Source organism: Podospora pseudopauciseta, assembly GCF_035222475.1.
Source record: "Podospora pseudopauciseta strain CBS 411.78 chromosome 7 map unlocalized CBS411.78m_7, whole genome shotgun sequence".
Classification (NCBI taxonomy): domain Eukaryota; kingdom Fungi; phylum Ascomycota; class Sordariomycetes; order Sordariales; family Podosporaceae; genus Podospora; species Podospora pseudopauciseta.
In genome coordinates this window covers 1967398-1983530 of record NW_026946667.1, presented here as the reverse complement: position 1 = coordinate 1983530, position 16133 = coordinate 1967398, and the positions used below count along the sequence as shown (strand labels likewise).

At 53.6% G+C, this 16133-nt stretch overlaps 6 protein-coding genes across 6 annotated transcripts; 2 read left to right on the top strand and 4 right to left on the bottom strand.

Annotated features, from left to right (window-relative positions):
• Nucleotides 1-457: 457 nt before the first annotated feature.
• On the bottom strand, nt 458-1845 carry TPT1 (tRNA 2'-phosphotransferase). The gene is made up of 2 exons (XM_062915897.1): nt 1232-1845; nt 458-1180 (listed from the first exon to the last, which is right to left on the bottom strand). Exons 1-2 carry the CDS (start codon nt 1445-1447, stop codon nt 491-493), a joined length of 906 nt encoding a protein of 301 aa, XP_062761901.1. The 5' UTR covers nt 1448-1845; the 3' UTR covers nt 458-490.
• Nucleotides 1846-2951: 1106 nt separating this feature from the next.
• Nucleotides 2952-8096, bottom strand: STE3 (a-factor receptor). The gene is made up of 2 exons (XM_062915896.1): nt 4241-8096; nt 2952-4187 (listed from the first exon to the last, which is right to left on the bottom strand). Exons 1-2 carry the CDS (start codon nt 4896-4898, stop codon nt 2956-2958), a joined length of 1890 nt encoding a protein of 629 aa, XP_062761899.1. The 5' UTR covers nt 4899-8096; the 3' UTR covers nt 2952-2955.
• RIM1 (ssDNA-binding protein, mitochondrial) lies at nt 5726-6485 on the top strand (the record flags this gene model as incomplete). The annotated part of the gene is made up of 2 exons (XM_062915895.1): nt 5726-6367; nt 6430-6485. Exons 1-2 carry the CDS (start codon nt 5992-5994, stop codon nt 6483-6485), a joined length of 432 nt encoding a protein of 143 aa, XP_062761900.1. The 5' UTR covers nt 5726-5991.
• On the top strand, nt 7037-9407 carry MTO1 (Mitochondrial Translation Optimization; the record flags this gene model as incomplete). The annotated part of the gene is made up of 2 exons (XM_062915894.1): nt 7037-7140; nt 7199-9407. 2 exons carry the CDS (start codon nt 7037-7039, stop codon nt 9273-9275), a joined length of 2181 nt encoding a protein of 726 aa, XP_062761898.1. The 3' UTR covers nt 9276-9407.
• Nucleotides 9408-9464: 57 nt separating this feature from the next.
• On the bottom strand, nt 9465-11794 carry QC763_709040 (uncharacterized protein). The gene is made up of 5 exons (XM_062915893.1): nt 11063-11794; nt 10723-10998; nt 10313-10659; nt 9901-10150; nt 9465-9845 (listed from the first exon to the last, which is right to left on the bottom strand). Exons 2-5 carry the CDS (start codon nt 10977-10979, stop codon nt 9707-9709), a joined length of 993 nt encoding a protein of 330 aa, XP_062761897.1. The 5' UTR covers nt 10980-10998; nt 11063-11794; the 3' UTR covers nt 9465-9706.
• Nucleotides 11795-12616: 822 nt separating this feature from the next.
• TOS9 (Gluconate transport-inducing protein required for gluconate-H+ symport) lies at nt 12617-14158 on the bottom strand (the record flags this gene model as incomplete). The annotated part of the gene is made up of 1 exon (XM_062915892.1): nt 12617-14158. The coding sequence occupies one exon, from the start codon at nt 14156-14158 to the stop codon at nt 12617-12619; it is 1542 nt and encodes a 513-aa protein (XP_062761896.1).
• Nucleotides 14159-16133: the final 1975 nt, after the last annotated feature.

Genomic DNA, 16133 nt, shown 5'->3' with positions numbered 1-16133 from the left:
GTATTGGTATGCTGGGGAGTTGTAGGTTTTGAAAGCTGGCGGGGGGGAAATTTGGACAGAACCCCCCCTTTTTTTTGGTTGGTGTTGTTGTGGTTTTTGGTGTGCGCACGCAAGCGAGCAAAGCGAAGGTTTTGTTGGAGTTTTTGAAGAAGGAAAAGTTTACTTTTTGGCTGAAACCTTTTTGGGGAGTGGGGGGGGAAGGGCGAGGAGGTGGTGGATGGAGATGGATGGATAATGGGTATATAATACCAGTTTATTTCCTCCGAGGAAGTAGTTGGTTGGGTTGTAAGCTTAGCATTGCTCAGAAAAACACACACACACACATACATGTATATCACTCACACGACGACCGCAGAGTCGTCGGCTTTGAATAGCAAGCATTTTTTGGGGGGTTTTTCTTTGTTGTTTTGGATGTAAAATGTTGTTTTTTTTTAAAAAAAAAAAAAAAATATTTTACCTCGCCAAAAAGCTTTGACGTGTGGCATTATCTTTACTGTCCTCCTCCCCTTCCTCCCCCACCCCGCTTCCCTCCCCTCCCAGCCCCCTTGCCATGAGGCTGCCTGATCTTCAACCCTGGAGGTAAATCACCCCCATCCATGGGCTCTCCATCCCTCCAGATAACGCCCACCAACGCCCCATCCCGCCCGACAACCTCCTTAAAGTACTTTGAGCTCACTATCCCCTCCTCATCCTCTCCCTCTGTGAGGACAACCCCGTTCTCGCTCATCCAGAATTTTAGGTTGCCTTCTTTCATTGCTTTTGGCACGTCAATGTAGATTAACAACTCTGCATCCTTCCTCATCCCAGAAATGACGCCCTCGTCGTCGTCGGGGAGTCCAGTGCTGAAGTGGACGTGGTTCCTCCCCATTTTCTTGAGGCCGCCGGTTGATTTGATGAGGGGCCAAAAGGCGAAGAAGGTGCCGTGGACGACGGTGGGCGGGATGGGGAGTTGGCCTTTTGAGAGGTCTGGGGTGAGGGATAGGGGTTTGAGGAGGGCGTCCGAGTCGAGCTTGATGGAATGCCCTTGGTTGGCGCGAATGAGCCAGTCTTTTGGGTCGGTGGATGTTGAGGTTGAGGAGTGGAGGGGTTTGAGGGCGAAGCGTTGCTTGTCTGAGTCTTTGACTGCGGAGAGGATTTCAGGAAAGGTTGGTTTGAGGGATTTGAGGGGGCCCCAGGAGAGCTAGAGGGGAGGGGGGTTAGTTGGTTGGGGAGGGGGAAAGGGGGGACGTACGACTTTATCTAGGGGGGCGTAGCCTTCTTTGTCGAGGTCGATGCCGGCGTTGGAGGCTTGGTGCCGGAGGAGGCGGGAGAGGGCGCGGGAGAGGTCTACTGCTCTTCCTCCGGGACGACCTCCTCTTCCTCGGCTGCCACCGCGTTTACCGCCGCCACGGGATGAGGGGGTGGTTTGGGAGAGTTGGTCGGCGATGAGGTCTGCTTTGTCGTCCATTTTGGGGGGTGGTTGTGAAGGTGAATAAGCGGGGTGAGAAGTGAAAGTGAGGGTTGAGTAAGCTGGTTAGGGTGGTGGTTAGCTGGGTGAGTCTTGTGCGGTTTTAAGGGATGGACTGAGGTGTTTGAGCATTCAGTCTGGTTGGGAGAAATAGAACAAAATGCGGGAGGCTCACTTTGTATAAGTTGGGATGAGAGATGAATGTGAGTTTTGGATGATGAGGAGCGAGAGGTGAAAATGTGGGGTTACCACACGCACAAACAGTTTGCAGTTGTCGGGTTAGGGTTGTGAGTGCTATTCTCGGTGTGAAGCAAGAATGAGTTGGATAATCCACTTGTTGCTGGTTTCTGTGTCTGTTTACTTCAAAAGTCAAAGAACTATCGGTAACTTTATATTTCATCAATTTCAGGTGAACTTGCCTTCCATGTAGAGACTGCTCACTCGGCAAGCCAAACTCAGTAACAAGGCCCCCTGAACCAGCAGTGAGTCACGCCGCCAATAAGCCAGTAGCACCCAGACCAAGACTTCACCACTGCATAGCACATCTCAGCCCTCCGAGTGCTCTAGCCTCAGAACACCACCCCGAACCTCAGTCACTGGCCGAGGCATACTTAGGTCAAGCGCCTCGTTTGCCGACATCTTTGTTAGCTCGAGGCATGCAAACTGATGGGAAAAGGCCCCTAATATGCCCTGAAATACAAGCCAGCCCTATTGTGTAAATCTTACCTCTAGCAGTTCTCGAAATTCGGCATGATTACGTGGTTTATTGCTTCAAACAACCTGGCAAACCCACTCAAGTGTTCAGTGTGTTGTCTAAAAGCAGCAGCACGGCTCTCAAAATCAGGCTACCATGCAGCTTCAAACTAAGAACCAATTTATGGACATGGATGGGTATTTCGCTCTAGAGGTGTTGAAAGATAGGATGCGATCCTGAAGTTGCTTTATATCGCGTGTGTGCTTTCTTTCTCCAGGTTTGACTTGGGAAAGGATCAAGTCCATTGGCCAAGTATAATTGCCCTTCTTGGGAAGTGATCCAATGTGGTCATGAAGAGGTGTTTCCTGTTGTTTCAATAAATGTACAATATCTCACACCTCTAATCCAGCAAGATATTGGAGTGTAAATGGCATAGTTGACAGCCGTGCAAAGTCGACAAGGTTAGCTTGGTGTTATGATACATTATCTGTCTATAGACACATAAAACCAGCCCTCGGCGTGCTGGCAGAAGAAGAAATATGTAATGAAATGCTATGCCGCACTATTCTGGTCAGCCTTGTGTAAACGGACCCCTCTTCACCATGAAAATGAAACAACAAAAAAACAAAAAAGAAGAAACACAATAAAAGACTCAAGGAAACAATAATAGCTATATAGCGGCCCATTATCTACCCACCCCTGATATCCCCCCCCCCTAAACACCCCAATACCCCTCCCCCCCAGCCCAACTCCTCCTCCTCCCTCCCCCCCACAACCCACTAACAACAACCAACGACCTCTCCACAACAAGCACCTAACTCGCATGTGTCGGCGTCGTAACCGTCACGACCTGTTCTTCTCCCTCCTCTCTCGGCTCCAGGGTATGCGCAATCCTCGTCTCAACCCTGACCACCCCCCTCCTCTGCTGCTGATGCTCCCCAGCCTCAAGATCCCCATCCCCACTACCAGCAGTAATCGTCGTCACAACAGGCTGAAACCTCGCCGGACTCGGCAAAGGCAATTGACTCCCCGACCTAGGATTCCCAACCCAGACCTGCGTATCAAACTCAACATTGGAAGCCTGATGCCCCACGTCCCAGGGCTCCGCTACATCCTCGCTCCCAACGTCAACCACTTTTTTCTCTTCAATGGGACTAGTAGTGGTCTTTTTCTTTGGGAGGACGGTAGAAAGTCGAGATGGGAGGGGCGTGGCGTTGAGTGGTATGGCGGTTGCCATCAGAAAAGGATTCCGTCCCGTTGGGGGGCAGGTAGAAGTGGAAGAAGAAGAAGGAGAGTGCGGGTTGTTGTAATGATCGATTTCCTCTGCTGTTAGATCTGGCCAGGGGTTGTTGTTGCTGGTGCTTTTTTCCTTGACGAGCAAAGAGGTTGACCGGGAAGAGGTGGAATTGCTATGGTGCTCCGCGGTGGGGAGGATAGACCCCTTTCTTGAACTGTTGTTGGACATACCCGTCGTGGTCGTCGACCGGCGGCGGGACGCGATGAAAGAGGATGCGTTTTCGCGGATGGGGCGGAGGAAGGAGGACCACCACGATGCTCTTGAGTTGCTGGTCGAATTGCCCCTTGAAGAGGAGGGGCTGGGGTACAACGGGATCTCTTCTCGTAGCTTAGGGAAGATGTACCCCAACCCAAGGAAGAGAAGGCCCCGGCGGTAAGAGTTGAGGGCCTCGGGGGTGGTGCCAAAGGGGATGAATAACAGGATGCCGGTGACTTCGGGGATGAAGCTGATGCTCAGCTGTTGAAAGTTCATGTACTCTGATGTGGTGAACGAGACAAACCACTGGTTGAAGGGGTCGGGACCATAGTGGAAGGAGGCAAAGTCATAAGACAAGTCCCATGGGCTCCCCACCTTTAGGTTTCTAACGAAAAAGATGAGAATGAGCGGGAGGACGACGACGATGACGGTGAGGGTCAGAAAGTAAAGCTTCTTGCGGACGCGGGATTGGCGCGCGGCGGCGACGCTGTCGCGGGATTGCATCACTTTATTGGACGCGCGCATGATGAGGCGGTAGCGGTAAAAGGTGAGGCCTGTGATGTTTGTTAGGATGTGTACAAAGTGGCAGAAGGGGAAGAAAACCTACAAGCCATGATAGCCGCCCCAATAGAGAATATCGGCGTAGGCAAAATGAAAAACACCAAGAAGACCCAGTTCGGAAAGTAGTAAACCCCACACCCGACCAGTGTCGATACATTATACCGGCCCACCGCGACGAAGTAGGTGAGAATCATCTGCACCGCCGGCGCCGTAAAGATGACCGCCGCCGAAATAATCCTGTTGCGTCTCCTCTCCTTGGACGTCAAGGCAGTAGCTCTGTTCATAGCCACCTTGCTCGCCAATCCCCGCATGATCTCAAAGAGACAGATGTTGAAGGCCGTGTCGAGAGCAAACTTGAGGTATGTCTGAATGTCACACCACCCGTAGCCAGCAAACCACTCCTCTACGTTGTCGTCTCGCCAGATGAGGGCATTGACGACGGCGAAGAAGTTGAGGATCATGGTGATGACGCAGAGGACGGTGCCGGCGAACTCGCCGCTGCGGAAGAGGAGACGGGCTGGGACCCAGGTGATGAAGAGGGAGACGAGGCCGAGGAAGACGCGGAAGAAGAGGTTCACTTGGAGGGATGGGTAGGTGTAGGGCTCGTCGGGGCCGATCCTCTCTTCCGGGGTTGTTGTGAAGCCATAGAGAGACCATTTGTTGAAGCCTGGCGTGGCGAGTTCCTCTGGTGTTGGGGGTGCCATGTTCCAACTTGTGCTGCCGGTGTTCGCGAGGGAGGTTCCTGGTCTGGTGAGGTTGTTGAGTGATGTTCTTGACGGTCAAGGCTGAGAGTGATGGTATTCCGCAAAGCGATCTTGGCGATGATGACGAAGAGGTAAGAGTAGAGGTCAAGATCTCAATCAAGCTGTGAAAGTAGTAGATCTGGATAAAGAAAAGAGTAAAGGAACAAGATCGGCTGCCATGTGGTGCAACCGGCAGGACGGTTATGTGCGTGCCATGGGCTATTCAGTTATTCGGTGTGTTGGCCATCTTATTGACTTATTCGCGAACTGAGCTCCTTATTGTGATAAAAGTGGTGGTGAAGTTGCAAAGTGGGAGTTTGAGACCGCCATGTTGTGTCTATTGATCTATTCAGAGTCTATTCAGACCCAAAAGTGGGCAGCTTTCAGGAGCTGAAAAGGGGTCTCGGCCTGGCATCAACAAAGACCGGTGGGCCAGCTCCTGGACCTAGATCCATGACATGAAGCTGTGGTTCCCGGCATCTAAATTTACTTCTGATCAATTGGCAGGGAACATGCGACTCATCATCGAGAATCATCAATTGGCCATGATGTTGTTTGCTGATGATGTCTCTCCAGCACGGAGTATCGCCGAGGTGGTGGTGCCTATGAATTGGTCAGCCCCGTTTTTGCTTATTGTGTGAAAGATCAGGTGTGGGTTTTATTGAGACTCGACTGAATAAGAAGACTTTCTACTCAGCAGAGCAAGTCGGTCGCATGATGCTCCGCAAGTGAGAGAAGAGTGAGAGAGGTAGTAAGAGTGAGCAGAGGAGGAAGATGAATCCCAAAAGGGAAGGAGTCAGGGGTATGACACCGCTCGGGCTAACCCTGGAACCCACGGAGCACCTGGGAGTTCGGCAGCTCAGCTCCACAGCTTCGACGCACGGTCCCCCACGCGCGCCGTTTTGACGCGACCGTGGACCTGAACAGGGGTTTGAGTGAAGAACCCACAACACGATATCGATAGCGCTGATATCACTCTGAAACCAAAAACTGCATTCCATCCAGATCATCCCCGCCATCTTCATATCAAACCAGTCACCAGCCACAGCCCAACATGTCTGCCTTCCTCCGCTCCGTCTCCCGCGCCGCCGCCCGCCCCCAGGTGGCTGCTGCCCGTGCCTTCTCCTCCACCCCCCAGCGCCCCTATGCCAAAATCACCATCGTCGGCAACCTCGCCGACACCCCCGACCTCCGCGCCAGCAACAACGGCAAAGAGTACCTCCGCTACGCCGTAGCCTCCAACAGCGGGTCTGGCGAGAACAAGAAGACCAGCTGGTTCAACATCACCGTCTTCCCCACCAGCACCAACGCCCGTGATTTCTACCTGTCTCTCGAGAAGGGGACCATGGTCTTGGTCGAGGGCCAGGCGTCTATCGACACGTACGAGGATGCCGAGGGCAAGCCCGTCAGAACTTTGGGTGTTGTGCAGCGTACGTCTATCTTTCTTTTCTCGCCTCTTCTGCAAAAACTAATGCCGGTTTGTCAAACATAGGCGCCCTTGAGGTTCTTCGCCGCCCCGCCAACCGCGATGCTCCGGCTGAGGAGTAGGCGCAGTAAGGCACAGTCTAGAAAGCTATGATATGGATGAGCGGGCTCTATGTGATGATATGATGTGTTCTGGAATGGATGGATGCGATCTGCGCAAGGTAGACTGGGGGCTCAAATATTTCTCCGCTGTGTGTACATTCTGGCTGGTTGAAAAGCCATGCCTGTCAGAGACAGGCAGGTGGGCTGGAGGCGGCCTTGTATAACTACCAACCAATTGTGATACCGTTTTTTTTTTTTCTTTTTGTCAGATTCAATTGAAACTACGATGAACACGCATTCGACCTGCACGTATAATAGGCTCACTTGCAACAGTGATTTTTATTCCCGAGCAAAGCAGAGACGTTGTCACTGTCGAGGTGAAAATCATTGGGCGCAAACAGCGAGGTGGCCCGAGCGCTTATCGCATCCCGGCACTCCTTATCAGTTATTTTTCCAGAGATTCAATTCCCAACCGCCCACCTTTGCGCCGAATATCGTGACGCCGCCCCCCCGTCTTCCATTCTTTTGTTCTCTACGGTAGCTAATCGCCAAGGCTGGGCGCACCCTTCAAGATGATGACGAAGCTCTGGCTTCCACAGGGCCTCGGCCGAACACCAGTTGGCCGCTCGGTGCAGCTAAGGAGGGCCTTTGCGACAGTGGGGGATGTTGCCGCCAGGTCAGTTTGCGCGCGCGCCTGTGTGTCTAGACGAATGCTAACATAAATACACCAACAGACCATTCGATGTCATCGTCGTTGGTGGCGGCCACGCAGGCGCCGAGGCCAGCGCGGCCGCAGCCCGAGCAGGAGCCCGCACCGCCCTCGTCACACCCAGCCTCGAGAACCTGGGAGTATGCTCCTGTAACCCGAGTTTCGGCGGGATCGGAAAGGGGACAATTCTCCGAGAGATCGACGCGCTTGACGGGTTGGCTGGGAGGATAATCGACAAGGCTGGCTTGCAGTTTCGGGTGCTGAACAGGAGGAAAGGACCGGCAGTGTGGGGACCGCGAGCGCAGATCGACCGGGCGTTGTACAAGAAACATATGAGGGAGGAGTTGACAAACTACAAGGACCTGGAGGTGGTCACCGGAAAGGTGGAGGATATCATTGTCTCCGACGCTGGTCTGACCGAAGAAGAGAGGGCAGAGGGCGCAAGGAGCAAGATTACTGGTGTGAGGCTAGAGTCAGGGGAGGTATTACCGGCAAGGTCGGTGGTTATTACAACAGGAACATTCCTAGGAGGCGAAATCCACATCGGCCTCGAAGCCTACCCGTCAGGTAGAATGGGCGAGGAAGCCACCTTTGGCCTTAGCAAATCCCTGCGCGAAGCAGGCTTCAAGCTCGGCCGTCTCAAAACAGGCACGCCACCACGCCTAGCCAAGGGCAGCATCAACTGGGACATTCTCGAAGAACAGCTCGGCGATGACCCCCCCATGCCCTTCAGCTACCTCAACGACAAGGTCGACGTCGACGGCCACCAGCTCAAATGCCACGCCACCTACACCAACCACTCCACCCACGACATCGTTCGCGCCAACCTCGACAGAACCATCCACATCCGCGAGACGGTCAAAGGGCCGCGGTACTGCCCCTCCCTCGAGTCCAAAATCATCCGCTTCGGCCACAAAGACTCCCACATCGTCTGGCTCGAGCCCGAAGGCTTCGACAACGAGGTCATCTACCCCAACGGCCTCTCCATGACCATCCCCGCCGACGCCCAAGAAGCCCTCCTCCGCACCATCCGCGGCCTCGAGAACGTGACGATGCTCCAGCCCGGCTACGGCGTCGAATACGACTACGTCGACCCCCGCTCTCTAAAACGCACCCTCGAAACAAAACACATCTCGGGCCTCTTTCTCGCCGGCCAAATCAACGGCACGACCGGCTACGAGGAAGCCGCCGGCCAGGGCGTCATCGCTGGCATCAACGCCGGCCGAACAGCCCTCAACCTCCCGTCCGTATCACTCTCCCGGTTCGACGCCTACATCGGCATAATGATCGACGACCTCGTCACCAAGGGCGTGTCGGAACCATACAGGATGTTCACCTCCCGAAGCGAATTCCGCCTCCGCACCCGGTCAGACAACGCAGATGCAAGGCTCACACCCCTAGGCCACTCCTGGGGTGTCATCTCCCCCTCCCGCTGGGAAAGTTACCTCGAAACCTCGTCCTCTTCTACAGCCCTATACTCCCTCCTCGAAAGCACGATTTTGCCATCCCCGCAGTGGACAACCACCCACCCGCTCCCACAAACAAATTCCGATATCAACGGGGTCAAGGTGTCAGGTATACAAATGCTTCGCAAAATCTACGAGCACGCCACCACCACCAACCTCTCGTCGTCTTCCTCCCCTCCCCCTTTGTCATCTTCTGTCTCTGCATTGGAACCCACCCTCCCCGCAGTAGGGGAATTCCCCCCCAAAACCCAAGAGAGGGTCGCGATCGAGGCGGTGTACGAGCCGTTCGTCAAGTTTCAGCTTGCCGAGGCGGCCAGGGCGGTGAGGGATGAGCATCTTTTGCTGCCGACCGATCTCGATTACACCACCGTTACTGGGTTGAGCATAGCTGAACAGACAAAGCTGAACGAGACGCGGCCGGAAAGCATAGGGCAGGCGAGGAGGGTGGAGGGCGTGACGCCGAATGGGGTCGTGATGTTGTTGCGGCATGTGAGGAGACGGGGTGGGGGGGATTACCAACGGGGGGGTGGGGGGAAGGGGAGCAAGGCGCTGGATTTGGAACTGCCCGGCCTTCAGGAAGGGGAGGATATGGGGGCTGTGGAGGGGAGGGTTAGGGTTGGGGAGATGAAGGGTTGAAGGAAGGTAGGAAAGAAAAGGGTGTTTGTAGGATATTGTATATATCGGTTGCTGAGGAATTAAAAGCAAGGCATCGGTTCGGATGGGTGGGCTAGATGGGAAGAAAACATGGCGTCGGCGTTTTTTTTTTCTCTTTTTTTGGGGGGGGGTTTCGAATCTTGTATATAACATGACAACAATACAAGCAACTGTAAACGAAAATTCAACTTTTTAATGTAGTTCACGGTCTATATACAAGAATGCTCCACAAGGGCAAAGCAAGGCTAATGCTCGCAATAGGGATATGTACAATACTCACGAAAACCCCCTGAACTCCCTGCCCCATCTCGCCAAACACACAGAGCACACACATCATCCACCTAACCCTCCCTCTCCTTCCTCCCCAACTGCCTCACCCTCATCTTCTCCCCCAACACCCTTCTCTCTCAGAGTTACTTCTTCTTCCCCTCCTCCTCCCCCACCACAACCTCCTTCTCCTTTTTGCTCTCCGGCTGCGTCAGAATCTTGACCGCATCCTTGCTGAACACATAACTCGCGCCCGACCAAACCGTCGTCGTGGCGACAATGTACCTATCATCCCAAATCATCAGCAATTTAACCCCCTCTTCCCAGAAAAGAAACTTACTGCAAAACCGTCAACGACTGACTAAAATCAACAGCCGTGACAACAGGAGCCACCGTCGTCAACCCCATCAGCCCCAACTGCAAAAACGTATTGAACTTGCTAATCAACGTCGGCCTCACCTCCGCGCTCGGCAGGCTAAAATCCCAGTATCTTGCCATCGTCTTGGGAGGAGGCAGCGAGATCCAGCGGTAGTAAATTGCCGAGATGGCGAGGGCGATGTCCCGGCCCAGGATGAGGACTGCTAGCCATACTGTTGTTTCCTCCATTATTAGCTCATGTTATCACGTTTTAGTCCCTGAAACCAGGCTACCGCATGAAAAAAAGGGGGGGGCAACCAAAACCGGGTTAAAATTGGAAGCAACAAGAAAAGGAGAACCAAAAAAAAAAAAAAAGAAGAAAAGAAAAGACTCACCAGGCAACAACCCCTTCATCCCCAACGCCACAACCAAAACCGTCATCAACATCTTGTCCGCCATCGGATCAATCACCGTCCCCACCACAGTCTGCAACTTCCACCTCCTCGCGATCCACCCGTCAAGCGCATCGCTGACACCCGCGTAGGCAAACAGCCCCAGAGCGAGGGCGTGCTGATCGTGTAGGATGGCATAGCCGATAAAGGGGCTTGCGATGATCCGAGAAAACGTCAGAATATTCGGGACAGTATAAATATTCTCCTTTTGCGGCACGATAGCAGCCGGCAGCTTGGACTGGAGCTTTTTCGTTAGGGTGGAGGGATGAAGGATTTTGGGGATTTTGGATCTGTTGAGATGTTAGTTAGGGGTGTAACCAAAAAGAAGGGGAGGGGGCGGAGGGGGGGGTTTACTCTTTTGTCCGGAGCGGGGGGAGGACATGGTGAATGTTCGAAACAGCAGGTTGCTCGATTGATACGATGCTGACCTTGTCGGCGGCGGTGGTGGCGGTTGTTGACCTGATGCAACAGCCGAAACCCTCCTCTGTAACGCAATGCTCGACAGCCCTCTCACTGCCAGAAACGGACTCGTCGACGATAACCTCGCCCCAGCAACAGCAACAACACCACCACCACCTCTCTCGAGACCCCTGAAGCTGTAAGAAATCATAATTCCTTCCTTTTTTCGTCTGTTCTCTCGTCAGTCTTGAATTTGACTTTCGGGAAATATGCTTTTCGGGTAAGGTAACTGACAAGGGCAGGGTACTGTCCCTGATATGTGTCTGAGAGAGAGACAGCCCGAGTACCGTATGTGATTTTACACAGTAGCTCCAACGCAAAAAAACAAAAAACAATCTAAACCACACACCCGTCCGTTGTTCTTGTCGTTTCGTTTCGTTTCGTTTCGTTCCGGCCCCGTCCCGTCGGTAAACCTCTTTTTTGACTTTTTCCTATCCCCTGAATTCCCGTATCGTTGGGAAAAGCCAATTAACAGGGTCGTTTTCCCCCACCCCCACAAAGCTCAAGGTTTGAACCGTCGGATGATGGGTAGAGAGAGACTGCCCCCTGGCCAGCACAAATGATTGCTCGCGCGCGCAAAAAACTTGGAGACTGTCGTCTGATGTAGATAGGTAGGTAGGCAGGTTGTTCCCTCAAAAGAAAAGGAATGAGAGACCGGCTTCAAAAAGGCCTCAAGGTTAATGTCGTGGTTTAAAAAAATAAAATAAAAAGATGATGCGGGTCAAAAGAGAGAGCGCGCAACAACCCCCCCAAAAAAAACCCGACCTGCCGTTGATATCTCCTCCTGCTTCACCTTCCCTCGTTGTCGTCACAGCCAAGACTTTTTCCAACACAACAACCACTCAAACTCGCCCTCTCTGTTCCTGTCCTGATTAGCTCAATAAAACAAACGAAATCGTTGCGAGGCCGATAGTAACAAATGCCCAAGTCACCTTGTCAGACCATAAGGAAATTCCTGCTCTTTGCGATCGGGATGCATGTGCATTTCCTTGATGGAGCCATAAAGCACAGACCATGTCTGTGCACCAGTCTGTCGGCCGGCGGCCAAGCCGGCCGCCGGCCGACTACATCCGTTAGAGCGGGGCCCGTCATGTCGGCAGGTTTCGCCCGATGACCGTCCGATGACGTTGGTGGAACAAATGTCTGAGCACGATTGCGCGCCCAACACACAAAGACTCATCACCTCCTTCACACACGGCACCAGAGGGGAGGGGAACGGGAGGCTTCTCGCTGAAACTGTGATTGAGACTATAGGATCCGATCTATCTGTGTGTAGACAAAGTAGTACTGTTTCTTATTTTTGTTTTCCCTCGCCCCAGAAACGAAAATAACCAACTCGCACTCTATAAGCAAGAATAAATATCAATCAGGGAGAGACGCCGGGTATCCCTTTGCAAGTAACGCATTGTTCTCCGTCACGCCCATCCGGAGATCCGAACCTGAAGAAAAAAACTGCCCAAAACGAAATATAAGCAAGAAAAGATACATAGTATCGCTGCCACTGCGGTGTGGGCTCGGGACTCCCTCATGCTAGGGTCAGCTCGCAAGACCCTCCAATTGCTCCCCTAACAGTGGTGTGTGTGTGTAGTGTGCTTGAGCTCCTCCATGCGCAACAAGCTTGCAAAAAGCAAAGTATCCATCCCCAACTCTGTTCGTCCAGTCCAACTCCAACAACTCCAACCACTTCTCAAAAGCAATGGTGCCGTCCCTCCCTGATTGTCAATGCAGTCATGCAGTCATAGAGTCATGCAGTCGTGCAGTCATGTAGTCATGTAATCATCATCAGCACTAGGTGCTGGAGGGAGGAAGGTGGTTGCTGTCAGGTGTCTGTGGGAGATGCTGGTTGTTGTTTTCAAGATAGTCCACCAGAATCTGTCCTGGATAGGCCATGTCCCCCTCCGCATAGGCCATGTCCCTAGCCTCATAGGCCCCATCTGCCCCATCATAGGACCCGTTCCGCGACGGATACGTTCCTTCTTGTCCGGGGTAGGCATTCTGATCCATGGCGTGCGACCCATACTGCATGCTGGGGAAGTGATGGGGCTGGTACATGGGAGAGTGGTAGTCTACAGCCATGCCAGCGCCATAGTTGTCGCCAAATGGGGCATCCGGAACACCGCCATAATCTTCGGCTTGAGTCTGCAAGGCTGGATGACCAACCAGCGAGCTCCTCGGCTCTTGACCACCAACGTCCTGAGCCTGCTGGCCTGTGCTGCCCAGAGTGTAAGCATCCTGTCGGTAGTCGGGAGAATGAGGGTTGCTGTGATCCTGCATGGGGTAGTTGACCATGTCAAGTGCTGGGGGTTGCTCGTGCATCCCGGCCTGCATCCTGGCCTGCATGCCGTTAGGAGCCAGACCGTGGGCAGGCGTGTCGTGGGGAGCCAGAGCAAAAGGAGGCATGTTGTGGGGAGCCAGAGGAGGAGGAGGAGGAGGAGGCATGCCGTGAGGAACCAGACCAGGAGGAGGCATGCCGTGGGGGACCAGACCATAGTGGGGGTGAAAAACGGCCGCGCCCGGCGGGTTCGCGATCAAAGCCTGATGATAGGCTAGTTGTTGACGCATTGGTTCATACATGGGCTCGAAGAGCCCCAGATCGTCCATGTAAAAGAAGCGGAAGTTACTTTGGAGCAGCTCTTGTCGGGGGAAGCAGTCACGAATGTGAGCGTGTTGATAGGGGGTGCTGTAAAGCCCGGACGCATAGTCTTCCATGCTCATGTAAGTGACCAGCTGCAGATGCAATTTTTCCGACTCGAAACTCATGGTTCGCTTGATCAGACCTCCCTTTTTGAAGGGATAGCCCCCAACCAGCGAGCCTATCAGCTTCTGCATGCCCATCTCGCCTTCGTGTGGGACCTTTTTTCCATTCGCCAGCTCGATAACCCTGCCGGCGGCAGCCTCTCGGTTTCCAGCGCCGTGACCCCGTATGTTCTGCGTGTTGTTGCGGGCAGAGCTGGGTGCCTTTTTGGTGATTCCGCCGGTGGTGATTTCGCCGGTTTCCGCCTTCTTCGCTGCCTTCTTATTCCTGCCGTTGGATTGGCGATCGATCTCACGGTAAACGAGCCAATTATGTTGGATGCGGCTAGGACTCCAGTCCCGGCCGTCAGTCCAGCGCTTGATGCCCGAGGTATTCAGGTCATAGAGAAACACATTGCCGCTTCGGATGACTTCGTCGCGCTCTTTGTCGTGAGGGCGCCGCGGAATCATATTGAGGTGACCACGGAGAGCAGCCTCCACGATGGCAAGCGCGTTGCCGGTATCTGGTATGAAGCCTGTCCATGTGGGCTCCAATGGCACCACGGGCGATGATGTGCTAGATGCGCGACTCGACATTGTACGAGCTGTGGGGTGGAAATTGGAACGGTAAGAAGGTATGGAAAGGTGAAGGTTGTAGGAGGGAGAAATGAGAGAGGCCTATTAATTATAGAGATGGAAAAGACCAGCCTAAGTGATGGCAGCAGCCAACGAGACCGAACGACAGCAGTAGGAAGTGGGTACGTGTTCAGTGGTAAGTGGGAATGTGGTAAGCGGGGGGTGGTGAGTGGTGGCGGGGGTGGTGAGTGGTGATTGCCTACATAGCGCCGAACTAAAAAGACCTTTGGGGGAGACAGTAAGTGGAGTGGTGAGTGCCTACACAGTGCCGAACCGAAAAGATTAGGAGGGGGAAACGGGACTGGAAGGAGAAAGCACCGCTTGAAGGCGCTGGCACTGTACACACCCCAGAGTTCATCCGCTGCACCGTCGGACGATGCAAACTGAATCTTTATGAATTGGCTTTCGGACATGCAGGTAATAAAGGATTTGGGTTTCCATCTATCATGAATACTATCCAATATCAAGTATCAACCGCCCACTTGTCACAGATGCTGCTGAGAATGTCTCTCCACGAGCCTGCCCAGAGCAGGCATCGTCTGCTACAGTGCGCACCTATCTGCCTGTGCGGGTCAACTACCTAGGTACCTAGGTAGGCTATCGGAACTCCCAACCAGGCAGCGGGGCGTCCGTACTGTCCGCTGAGCGAGGATCGAGGGGCCTTGCTCGATCGTATTCCCCCCGCCCGTCTTGGTCGTTTCGGCCCTTTCGGTTTCGCCCTCGCTTTGGCCTCTGCTGCGGGCGCGTGCGTTGATAAGATTGGCGTGCCTTTTGCGCTGGCAGGGTGTCGACGGAACAGAAGAGCTCGAGGGGAGCGCCTTCATATAGGTATCTCGGTATTCTACAAACTCGACTATGTTGCCTTTGGCCTTCGGACGAACGAGCAAAAGGGAGATGGCGTCAAGCTTCTTTGCGAAAGCTCAGGATCAAGCTTCTGCGTCCCGTCCCTACCGCCTACCCGTAGTTCTCTGCAGAAGGGTTTCTCTTGCTTGTCAGACATCCCTGGCATCTTTATTGACTTTCAGGAACCTGAAGTATATTGTATTCTTGACGGGTTCCTTGCGTTAGTCACTGCCATGAGGTGCTGACCGAGCTTGGAGATGGGTTTCCTGTCTCCCTGTGATGGCCTCCTTTTGTCGGCCCAGATGGCCGGCGATTACCAAAAGCCCAAATTCAGATACGAGGCAGTGGACTATGCTGTCTTGGTCGTAAGGTGGCATTATTCGATCATTTCCAGGGCACCATCGGTCGGGACAGCACGGTGACGTAAGATGGGCATACCCGGGCTGTATTGGCGTCGTTCCATCTGGATCACGCCGTCGTCTGGAACACAAGGCGGAGACTGGCCAGCTATTACGACCCCTGTCTGCCAGACCTCATGGGGATGCTGGCCGGGATGAGAAGCCTGGCGGCTTTGTGACTCCGTTGATAATTTCAGGGACATATTTCAGCCGTTCCCATCGCAAAACCCAAATCGAATGCCTGCTGTCGCAAGTGCTCGGGGGTGGAGATGGAGGCCGAACTTGGATCCCTGACTAGTGTAAAGCTTATTTCGACGTCTACACGTCGAGCTCCACTCGAGGTTGGGTGCGGTGTACCCCACCAAGCGGAGCCCAGGTACTTTGGTACTTTGGTGGAGGGCCGACTTCCAGTTTCCAATGCGCCTGCTTTTCAGCCTCTTGCGCCCTTTGGAGCCAGCCCGAGTGGGTCTGGGAGTTTACCTATCTGCGCCCGCTGTCCCCCGCCTGATAGGCCCTATCACTGGAAGTGACATGTGTTTGCCCATCGGGCACTTTGCGCATCAAGCTGAATACTGAATTGAGCCTCACGTACGTGATCAACATGGCTGCCTTCCAACGGCCATGGCGGGAGCACCATGAAGGATGGAGGGAGTTGTTGCTCAAAGCTTAAACCTGCGAGACAGTACCTACCTGGT

Coding starts and splice junctions, on each gene's coding strand:
- TPT1 (XM_062915897.1), bottom strand. CDS start 1,447: ATGGACGACAAAGCAGACCTCATCGCCGACCAACTCTCCCAAACCACC. Junction 1,181..1,231: donor ACGCCCCCCTAGATAAAGTC/GTACGTCCCCCC, acceptor CCTCCCCTCTAG/CTCTCCTGGGGCCCCCTCAA.
- STE3 (XM_062915896.1), bottom strand. CDS start 4,898: ATGGCACCCCCAACACCAGAGGAACTCGCCACGCCAGGCTTCAACAAA. Junction 4,188..4,240: donor TGGGGCGGCTATCATGGCTT/GTAGGTTTTCTT, acceptor CAAACATCACAG/GCCTCACCTTTTACCGCTAC.
- QC763_709040 (XM_062915893.1), bottom strand. CDS start 10,979: ATGATTTCTTACAGCTTCAGGGGTCTCGAGAGAGGTGGTGGTGGTGTT. Junction 10,660..10,722: donor CCCCGCTCCGGACAAAAGAG/TAAACCCCCCCC, acceptor ACATCTCAACAG/ATCCAAAATCCCCAAAATCC. Junction 10,151..10,312: donor GATGAAGGGGTTGTTGCCTG/GTGAGTCTTTTC, acceptor AGGAAACAACAG/TATGGCTAGCAGTCCTCATC.